The sequence below is a fragment of the Chiloscyllium plagiosum genome, unplaced genomic scaffold (assembly GCF_037043375.1).
Source record: "Chiloscyllium plagiosum isolate Xiang-an unplaced genomic scaffold, Cpla_swu_hap1 HiC_scaffold_35, whole genome shotgun sequence".
In the NCBI taxonomy this organism is placed as follows: domain Eukaryota; kingdom Metazoa; phylum Chordata; class Chondrichthyes; order Orectolobiformes; family Hemiscylliidae; genus Chiloscyllium; species Chiloscyllium plagiosum.
This window is the reverse complement of record NW_028270173.1, coordinates 62,352,703-62,364,439: the sequence shown is the minus strand read 5'-3', so window position 1 is coordinate 62,364,439 and position 11,737 is coordinate 62,352,703. Positions and strand designations below refer to the sequence as shown.

The window sequence follows — 11,737 nt, the reverse complement described above, 5'->3', positions numbered from 1 at the left end:
GAAAAGGTATTATGGCTCACAGTTCTTCTGCAAGACCTCTGCAGATTCACTGATCATTTTATTCGGATCTCTACCCCCTGCGTTCCGTTGATCATTGTCATCTCAATTCTGAATTATCATCAGTTCAGTTTGATGCTGTGCTCTGCGACATACAGATGAGCAGCAGGGATGTAGGAGAAAGGTACATTGTAGACCTACATGGCACCATGACACCATGACTCTCATACTTGAGGAAACATGTTCTCCACGTCCAATCTGTTCAGGCCTCTCTGCATTCAGTAAGTTTCAAACAGATCCCCTCCCTTGACCTTCACTATTCCATCCAGTGCAGAGTCCTCAAACGCTCCTCATATGACAAGCCCTTAATCCCCGAAATTGTTCTTGTTAACATCCTCTTGATTACGTTCAACTCCAGGGCTTCCTTCCTCAGATGTGGGCCCTAAAACTGCTTACTATATTCCACATGCAGTCTGACCAGAGCCTATGCAGTCTCAACAGTACATATCTTCAAGTGAATTCTATCCTTCTTGAAATGAATGCGAACGCTGCATTTTTTCCCAAACTCCCAACTGAACCGCGTCAAGACTGTGGTCAGGCTAACCAGTCCATTGTCTCCTGCCTTCTGCCTCCCACCATTCTAAAACAAGGGTGTGACATGAGCCATTTTCCAGTCCCCTGAGATCCTCTCTGACTCCAGTGATTTACTGAAACTTTGCGATCAATGCCTCTACAAGTGATAACTAGCTTAATCAGAACTCTCGGGTGTATTTCATCTTATCCAGATCTTCAGATCTTTCAGCTTTCCCAGCATCTTCTTATTGATGGCCCTTACACTCACGTCCGCTCCCCAATTCTCTTGAAGTTCAGGTATACTGCTGGTATCTTCCATTCTGAAAACTAATGCAAAATTCAGTTCCTCAGTCATTTTTTTGTTCCCCATTACTATTTTTTCCAGTCTCATTTCGAAATGGTCCAATCATCCCCGCTTGCCACTTTATTCTAGTTTAGATATCGAAAAAAATACTATTGCAGTCTTCTTTTATATTACTAGTTAGCTTCGTCTCACGTTTTATCTTGTGCCGCTTCTTGCTTTTTAAAGTTCTCCTCTGTGGGTCTTCTGATGTGCTGTCAAATGTGTTCAAACATAGACTGCGACGCTGATGTCTGTTTGAAACTCTGGGAGGATGACGAATGCTATTCCCACACGAGAAATCTGTTTCAAACATTTAACAGGTTGTCTGTGAAAGCAGCTGCAATAAGTGAGGCTTCATTCAGATGGGACAATGAAAAGTTTAAATTTCCACCTCAGAAACAAGAACAGAAGTTGCTGGAAAAGTTCCGCGCGTCTGGCAGCATTTGTGCAGAGAAATCAGAGTTAACATTTCGGAGCCGGTGATCCATCCTCAGGGATGTTCTAAGGAAGGATCACTGGATCCGAAACATTTACTCTGATTTCTCTTCACAGACACTCCAGATCTGCTGAGCTTTTCCAGCAACTTCTGGTTTTTTTTGGATCTGATTTGCAGTATTCGCAGTTCTTTCTATATTTTTATTAAATTTCCACACAAGATCTGCTGATTAAAGTCACCTCCATTTCCCCGGTCAGTTTCCCAAGTTTCTGGAAACGCAAGCTGCACCACAAAGATTTGGATTGATTGTGAGAGACGTCAATCAGAGAGCCCACCCACTCTGCCCATTGTCTCCTCTTCCTCTTCCAGAGCTGGTTCACTTCCTATAGGGACTGAAGACCAAGGAGGAGATGGTGAGTGAAGGAGAAGCTTTTATACAAATTATATCCCGTAATATCCACACCAATCTTCAGGCAGTCTGAGTATCCTGTGGGCAACCAGGATGGAAATCTCCCTAATGCTGTGCAAGAAGATCCAGCTAAGAGAGCTTTGTGTTGAACTGTTTGACTGGAGCTCTGTGTTGGATGTTGAACGTTTTATTGGAAGCATTTCCCTCTGATTTCCAGGCTGAGCTTTTTTTTTAGATTACATTACATTACAGTATGGAAACAGGCCCTTCAGCCCAACAAGTCCACACCAACCCGCCAAAGCGCTACCCACCCATACCCCTACATTTGCCCCTTCACATAACACTACGGGCAATTTAGCACGGCCAACTCACCTGACCTGCACATCTTTGGGAGGAAACCGGAGCACCCAGAGGAAACCCACGCAGACACGGGGAGAATGTGCAAACTCCACACAGTCAGTCGACTGAGGCGGGAATTGAACCCGGGTCTCAGGCGCTGTGAGGCAGCAGTACTAACAACTGTGCCACCGTGCCACCCACGTTGTTGATGGCTCATTCCTAAACATGTGAAGATGAGGTATAACTTTGTCAAATTTCTGTTTTCAAATCCCACAAGATCTCCCACAATACTATTTTTGTACTTCCTCAGAAAGGTAATTTAATATTTGCATTTATATGGAGCGTCTCACAATAAACATGTATTCAAAAGCATTTTATAATCAATTCCGTTAACCTCGCACCATAGTCATTCAGCTGCTGTACCTGGAGACACCATCATTTGAATGTGTTGTCATGTGTTCTTGTGAGTTTGGATTTGATAGCGTTTCTCAGTGACGTGGCTGTTAGCTGAATTTGGGATGTTCTATCTTTGTGAATGTAATGTATCGAATTTCTCAGGAGAAATCAGGTCCGTTCAATCAGCTACATCGAAGCAATATTTTCCTCAAGTTTCAAGCACTTCCCACTCAGAGTGCTTTCTTCAATCACATTTTTAAAGCAAGGGGAGAAATTACATATTGAATTGTATTAATATTTCCCTGAGGACTGTTTTCTTAAAATGATCTGCTGATAGTGATCATTTACAATTTAACAAATTGACGACATAACTGTTCCTCACTTACCCGTTGACTGTTTGAAGGCCGAGAATACGCTCCTAACAGCAAGATTACTCCCCTTAAACTCCTAAGTATTACCCACACCGCCTCAGTTGACAACCCATCAAATATGTTATCCCCATGCTGCAATCACTGACTTCCTCTCATGCCTGACCACCACCTCTCATGTCTGACAATCCTACCTTCCTGAATGATAACCTGCCAACCTTGTCCCTCCTTCGAACACGTTCGTGAGATAGCACAAAATTGCTGCTCCGTGCGTCAATCCACGCACTTAATCCATCTGTCTTGTCTCTAATTCTCCCGGGATTAGGTCAGAGCCCCTACAGACTCACTCCATTCCTTTGAGAGACCACATGACTGAACTCACTTGCCTTGGTTCCTGTTCTAACCTATGCTGTGTTGCTATTGAAAACAGTGTCCCTTGCCCCTACTGAGCTGGTTGAAACGCCTGCTAACAGCACAAGCAAACCTTTACACCAGGATATTCGCCCCATTCTGAATTAGATGCGGACTGTCCCACTAATAGAGTTTGCACCTTTCACCAGAAAGGTCCCATTGATCGAGGAATCGCACACCCTCCCTCCTGCATCAACTGTTGAGTCATATATTCTTTTGCTTTCTTCTTATATTTTTATGCATGCCAGCACGTGGCTGTTGGAGTAATCCTGCCATTCCCACCTTTGAGGTTTTGCTTCTTAATCTATTTTTCTCGCTGGACTTTTGCTGTATGTTATAGTACCAGTATGCCCCACGATCTCTTTCTTTTCACACTCCTCTTCAGGATACCCTGCAAACACTCAATGACATCCTTGACCCTGGAGTCACGTCCACAACTGCAGAAATACCTAAATAATGAATTCTTATCATCATTGTTCTTCCTACCTTTTTCCTCTCCTCCCGTATAGTCAGACTATTTGTGGAACAAAAGCCTGGCTCTCATTGCACTCTTTAAAGGTACCAGCTCCATCCTCAACTTCCAGAATAGAAAAAAGAAGAATTTGTGACCAGGTAACTCCTACCTGATTCACTGAACTGCCTGATGATCACACATTCCCTTCTTTTCAACAGTCACTGTAAATGCAGTGTGACCACCTCCCTGAGCTGTTATCCACTTACCTCTCATTCTCGTGGATGTGCAGTGTCTCAGAAACGCAACTGAGCTCGAAAACCTGGGACTATAATTTGGGCATTTCCTGTACACATGATCATCCTGAACACTGGTTGGGTCAGTGACTTCACACCCGCAGCAGGTCTCATTTCTATACTGCTGCCTTCACGTGCTAGGATCTCACTATCCTTAGTCTTCCTTCCACTATTATTAGCTGAAGTTAACTTTGTTCTTCAATAATTTTATGTTTTCTCAAATAAATGTGATTTCAAAAGAGTTCCTAAATGCAATTCCCTTACCAGCCATTCAACTCGTTGCTTTGCTGTGACATCACTTCTAGTTCAGCATTTTCCATTTGTTTGAACATAAGGTTTTTCCCAGACTTGCCTGAACCAATTCCGAGGAACGAACCGCATTATTAGCCTACTTCTGTTATCTGCAGAAACATCCGTCTGGCGACACTTTTGAATCAGAACCAACCTGCAAATAATGTCTAGTCTTGGTCTCATGAATAACTTTTTTTTGTTTGTTGTGTTTATTATCTAGTGCAAGTTGTTAATCACACTCTATAGGTTAACCTTATCTCACAGTTCCCAATTCAAATCTCCAAACCAAAATTCACAGATGGATAAAAGCTTAAAATAATAAAAATTCAGCGAGGGCTCTAATACCGCTGACATTTATTGCACATCACCGAGACTTTCGGCTTCCTTGACAACACTTTCTCACATGGCGACAGTGAGTACTGCAGATGCTGGAGATTAGAGTCAAGAGTGTGGTGCTGGAAAAGCACAGCAGGCGAGGCAGCATCTGAGGAGCAGGAATATCGACGTTTCCGGCAAAGTCCATTCATCACTTTCTCACACCGTGCTCTTGTCGGGACACCACTGCATTATCCGACGGTTCACAAGTCCCGTTGCAAGTGTCCCCATGATTCCTTTTCCACGATGAAACTTTACAATGGACCTCCTTTCCAGCTCATCAGCAAACTGCCTGCCCATTAACGCCCCAACGCCCTCACCACCCTGACAATTGGAGATGACAGGGCATTCCGCCTTGTCTGACCCACACCCTGCATTTAAGCCTTCAGCTGTCATCTAACTTTCAGAAAAGTGACAGTGATCCCTTTGTCCCCGTTTTCCATTCCAACAGCTTCTATTTGAAAGATTCATTCTCCGTTATATCCTCCAACTGCATTGTGATGGCACCAGTGAATATGTCTTCACTTTGGTCAGAATTACGACGAGACCGTTTCCCGTTTTGACATACTTTTCATTCCTTTGTCACTGAGAATCTCAAACAATACAAACTGTAACTTGTTCCATTGACTCCTCTCTCCTCAATTTTCTGCACCCATCTTCGGTGGAGTATCAATTCATTTGCATCTCTTTCAATCAGGTTTACTGTACAACTGCTTGCAATATTTTCCGTGGACACGGAACTCCACAGAGGAAACGAGCTTTCTCAGATTCTGTCAGTTTTATAATTGAAGATAATTGATATTGAGAATCTTCAGTTCAGGCAGATGACACAGAAAACACCGGCGAAAGTATGGAGTTTTATGAAGATAAAGTTACAGATTCATACAGCTTCAAAACAGACCATTTGGTCCAATCAATCTCTGCCGACCATCATTCCAAATTAAAGTAGTCGCGCTGGCCTGCACTTGGCCCCATATGCCTCCAAACACTTGTTAATCATGAACCTACCCAAATGTGTTTTAAACTTTCTAATTATACCCGCATCCACCACTTTTTCTGGAGGTTCATTCAGCACACGAACCTCTCTGTATGTAAAAAAATTGCCCCCATATCTTTAAAATCTTTCTCCTGGCACCTTAAAAATACGCCACATGAAAGTCCCACCCGAAGGAAAAGACACCAGCCATTAAACTTATCTATACCCGCATGATGCTATTAAACTCTATAAGGTCATGCCTAAACGTCCTGTGCTCCAGTGGAAAAAAAAGCAGCCAATCCAGCCTCTCCCAGTAACACGAACCCTCCATTCCTGACAACATCCTGGTAAAACTTTTCTTAATGCTTTTCAGTTTAATAATAGTCTTCCGATAATAGGGCGAGCAGACTGAGTATGGAATCCAGAAGAGGCCTTCCCAACGTCTTGTATAACCTCAACATAACTCCTGTGCTCAATGGTCTCATCCAAAACAGTTGGTTTCTGGATTTAATGAAGAGAAATTCTGATACACATCTTTCTTGCTGCAGTTCATCTTCCTGTGCCGTGAAAATATATATAACAGTCAGAGCATTGACCAGCAAGATGGAAGCAGTGATCAAAAACAATAGTTAATTCAACTAAATCCGACTCTTCCATGTAACTGCTGTGTAATTTTCGAACTTCCAATCGCAAAATCAGGATGCATTGTTGATGTAAATCAGGTGTTCAAATCGAACGCCGAAGACAACGATTTTAAAACAACCGACAGATCGTTCCTTTCACGGCTACTCACATTTACTTTGTGCAATGACTTATCCTCCAGTTCTGGAAGTTAAGTCGTCATCAAATTTTCAACAGCACTAGCAACTACTGTGCAAACCCGAATGTTAGCGATTGAATGAACCAATGAGTTGCTGAAACGGGACATGAAAGGTTGACGTGAGCAATTAACGATGATTAATCCGCCAAAGTAACACCAATGATAACAATCAACAGATATGCCGATTACATAGTCACCGGAGTGTGATTGAGACACCCTGGAGAAACCACGTTCACACCAGATGAGGATTGCAATCTTCATTACATCAGCTGCAAAAGGAAACCAAACAAAAGCTGGTAATCGCCAGCAGTTTAAACAAACACAAAATGACTGACTTGCATCATATTTATGACAGGATTATGGCATTCGAACCCAATATTAGCATGGTTAGAATTATGCATTTGGAAGGATTTTGACATAATTTGAAAGCACAACATATGAAATACATTAGTCAAGATAAGCAAATTCAACAAATAACATGGAATAACATAAGTTGAGTGTTTCCTTGAGATTTTAAAAACATTTTCTTTGGGGTTGACCCTGTTCTCTTGCAATGGGAAAATAAAAAAGAAACGTGCAGGAGATGTTTGGTCAATTAGCTGTGTGAATAAAGGGACGGCGGAAAAAGCAGCTGTAAATATTTTAAACGCAACAGACAAAAAATACAACAGTATCATCTGAAAATAGTGAACATTGAGCTGAACGAAAGTGTGATAAATGGCAAGCAGTCACGACCAAAAATGAGATTTAAAGCCATGTTAACAATGTGGCCACAAGAGATGGTCAGAGATTAGGAATCTCGGGGTAAGTATCTGTCACCACAAAGATTGCCTATCATCCACAAGTCAGGAATGTAATGGAATATTTTCCACTTCCCTGAGCAGGTGTATCTCCTGTCGCACTCAAAATGCAGGCCAACAATCAGAACAAGGCAATCTGCTTGATATAAGTCGCACCTACCGCCTTACATATCAACTTATAGATATACAGTTGCATTAGGGTGTTCTAGTACAAGAAGTGTTACAGTAGGTCATCTGTACGGGCTTTCAAAACCATTCCCTCAACAATCTAGAAGGATAAGCACAGTACAATCATGGGAATGCGATCAGCTGTACATTCCTTTTTAGCCACATTGGACCATGACGTGGAATGGCATATGGCCTTTCCTTAACTGTTGCTGGATAAATTTCCTGAACCTCAATTCCGAACAGCACTGTGTGTCGCTACACCCCGCTGAGTGTAATAAGTCACGAAGGTGACTCATCATTCCCTTCATCATTCACTTCTGACTTCCGAAGTGTTGTCCAATTATCAGACACTTGCTTGTCGTCCAATACTGGTTAATCAGAAATTCCTTTCAACTATCTGTTGGGAAGCCTGAAACAACTGCATTCCGTCTCCACTACAAGCCTATTCCGTTTCCTGATTTCATCCTTCTGCCTGGCAAAACATTGACAGTAAGGTCGTGTGGCCCCAAGCATGCTGCCACATTTGCTTTCAACGTGAGTTTCTAACCTCACATTCATGCCATCAACAAAACCGCGCATTCCAGGATTTGTAACATTTGTATCACCATTATCTCAAAACCTACAGCTGCAACCCTCCTTCAAGTCTCGTTTCCTTTGGACAGGACAATTTCCACACATTCAAGTCACCTTACACTATAATTACCCTGTATAAACTCCGGACAAATCCAGTCCCATTTTCTCCCTCGCCCAATTATTCTGAGACGTTGTCACTCCTCTAAATCTTTGCTCTTGAGCATGCTCCACTTTGCCTCTCCCAATTACACAACGATCTCACCACACCAAGTACTTTGTGTACCCACTCAAATTTCTGGGAGTTAACTGCTGCTCACAATTAGGGGGAAAAAGAAAGGATTTGGCAAACGTCAGCTACTTGGCGAGCTTATTGATGATTGGGACCGTTATCCAGTGTGGATTATATGGAGGTAGTGGGGTCGGATCGAACCTGGTACAAGACTTCCTATCGAACAATGCACATGCGATGCATGATTACTTTGACTGTTTACAAGGATTGATCACTGTTTAACCAATACTGCGAACCACAAAACCTTTTCTTAATCAGTTCTGCATCCAGATCAAGAATAAAACCATTACAAGTCAAATGCTCCTCCTATAAACGTTGGAGTCATGGTAAACACCGCTGTTATCCAGCACAAAACTAACTTAATGGCACTGTCGCTGTTGATCAGTTTTTGACACGAGAGATTCTGGCACATTTTGGAAGAATTTAAAATAAATGTGAAACAATTCTGCTTTGTATCTTCCTAATTTAATATGCTAATTGGATATTTGCCTTGGAAGAAAAAAAAATTATTAAGGCATAGAATGACTCATATTCCCTTGATGCCTGTACCTGCGGGGATTTCTTCCAAACATTTATAAGGAATCGCCTGGAAACGCATTGGCAGTCATACAGTCAACACCCTGTTCCTGGTAGATCAGAATTTGGTGTTTCTAAACAGAGATGGGTTATCCTGTAATTTATCAGATAGATCTAATTTTCTACCCGGTACTTGCAGTCATCGGTATTCCAGGTAAGACACTGAAACGGAATGGTATTGTTGGGAATGGATGGCAACTGTCCATGTTATTGATTGGCAGTTAGTTAATCACAATTAAGTGTACAATCCTTGTTTGGAGAACTGTTTTTATTCACTCATCGACATGGGTATCAATGGCTGGACCAGCATTTATTGCACGCCCGTAATTGTCCTTGAGAACATGGCGGTAAGCTCCCTTTTTGAAGCTCTGCAAACCTTGTGATGCATGGTGGGAAATCTAGAACTTTGACCCAGGGAAGCAACCCTGACAAATGTCAACGTCAGGACTGTGACTGGCTTGGAAGGGAATTTTAGTTGGCGAGGTGGGGTGGGTGGGGGTGTTTCCATGTATCTGCTGCCATTGTACTTCTCGATGGAAGTAGACATCTAGTTTATAAGGATGAGTTGTAACGTGTGAACAGGTTGATTGAAATTATCAAACGTCATTGTCTTGATTCTCACTGCAATTTTTACCCGAAATAATAAACTTCAGCGCTCACTACAAGGTTAAAACGATCTATACTTTACACACAAGCATTAAACCTTTTCCCAAAATGTGTCAATTACGCAAGACCCGGAAACAAATTATCTTTTTTGAAAAAAAGAAACTAAACCTTGGATTTGACTGCGAAATGTGAATATTAAATAATTAAGCAGTTATAATCTTACTTCGTGTTCATATGTTGTTTCAAGAGAAAAAATTCAGTTGTTACCCAATTCCAAACTTGATTTCATTGTATTTGTGACTGATTTAAATGGAAGTGGAATTCTGATCATTTCTGCTGTTCGCACATATTTTTCTTGCCAGATTTTGCATTTTGTATTCTTTCAGGTTTTACTTCACAAAAATTTTTGCAGATCAATTCTGGTCATCATCAACAATCCAGGTCACTGTATGAACTGACAGACTGTCATAAAATATCGTAACCTAACCCTAATTGTCTCACTATTGCATAGACAATGAGAAAACAAAACACAATTATGATGTCTATATTCAATAAGACTTTCCAATATGTTGCGCGTGTACTTCGCATCAGCACAAACCAATCTGAACATGGGTTATGTGCACTCTATGTTTAATATCAACAATAACATAACTATTCGAAGGTTTGCAGACAACAAGGCGGTAGGGAACCTTTGAAGCCTGGGTATTTCATTTACGGGAAAATGCCAGAGGCGGGACATTGGTTAGACACATCCTTGTATTTATTTTTTGCGTTAGTAACGTTGCCACTATCTGAAATGAAACTCTTAATTTAAAGTGAATGTGTTCATAGCCTTTCATAAATTTGCTACTGATTTCTGTGCCTACCTGAGCACAGCACTTGAGCACACTTTATTTCAATGCTTATAAAATCAAATTCAGTTGATGCAATAAAAACAAGATATTGGGAGAGTATGAAACTAAAATTTAGATCTCACGTTCTTTACAGTTAACTTGGTGGCTATTGTGATACTCATTCGAGGGAAGTGTGGTCTCTCCAAAAGCGTCACTTGGTACCTAGGATCTATGGCAGCAGCAGACCTAGCAGTAGTTATCATTGATGTTCTATTACACCGGATCAATAACATGTATTTGCCGATTAGTTTCCTATATCTGACTCCTATTTGCACTGTAAACTTTGTCATGTATATTATAGCTGTGGACTGCTCTGTCTGGTTCACTGTTGCCTTCACTTTTGATCGCTTTGTAACAATTTGCTGTCAGAAATTACAAACGAAATATTGCACTGATAAAACAGCCAAAATGGTTATCGTGACTGTGTGCGTGTTGAGCTGTCTGAGGAGCATTCCATTTTACTTTTCAGATGAACCTGCCTTTATCATTGACGACGTACCATGGCATTGTGTGCCGACCACTGCCTATCTGTATTCCCCCTTATGGAAGGTATACGAATGGGTTGACAGCATCATAACTCCTCTCTTGCCATTTTTGTTAATTCTGATATTCAATGCTCTGACTATTAAACATATTATATCAGTGAATAAAGTTCGTATGCATCTGCGGAGTAACAGTGCGAATCAGAACGACCCAGAGATAAAGAATCGGAGAAAATCCATGATTTTGCTTTTCACTATTTCGACCAATTTCATACTCTTGTGGTTGACATATGTTGTGTATTCGGTAAACTGGCCAATGATTAACTTTAATTATATTGATAAATATTACAACAACTCGACATATATTCTACAGCAGGTTGGGTTCATGTTGCAGCTCCTCAGTTCTAGCAGCAATACTTGTATCTACGGACTAACGCAGAGGAAGTTCAGGGAGGAGCTGAAGAATGGGGTGAAATATTTCTTCACACTGAATGGAAAATTATGCAAGCAACCAGGAACGAGCATTTAATTTTAAATTTTACTCCCTTTCATATTCCTTCAATTTCAGTGAGCACCTGAGAATTAAATAGAAGATTTAATGCCATTTTCCATAATTACATGCAATGCCTAAAACGTTCAGAATGTATTTTATCAGGAAAGCAAAAATAATCAATGTGCATAGATTATGGAACTATCGGATCTCATTTGCTGTCTGGTGCATTTTGGTTTCCAAAACTATTACTTTGTCGGAAAATTGACATTGACCAGCATGAAACACTGTCCTTGAGCATCGGTTCTTCTAACATACCCTCGAATAAATGTTTGGATCAATTCATGTAATGATTTGTTTCGGGGCTAACCTGATGGAA

At 41.2% G+C, this 11,737-nt stretch overlaps 1 protein-coding gene across 1 annotated transcript; it reads left to right on the top strand.

Moving 5' to 3' along the window:
- The first annotated feature begins 8,971 nt into the window (after positions 1 to 8,971).
- Positions 8,972 to 11,397, top strand: LOC148141052 (putative G protein-coupled receptor 139). Its single transcript, XM_087979066.1, has 2 exons — positions 8,972 to 9,041; positions 10,481 to 11,397. The coding sequence occupies exons 1-2, from the start codon at positions 8,972 to 8,974 to the stop codon at positions 11,395 to 11,397; spliced, it is 987 nt and encodes a 328-aa protein (XP_087835192.1).
- The last annotated feature ends 340 nt before the right edge of the window (positions 11,398 to 11,737 follow it).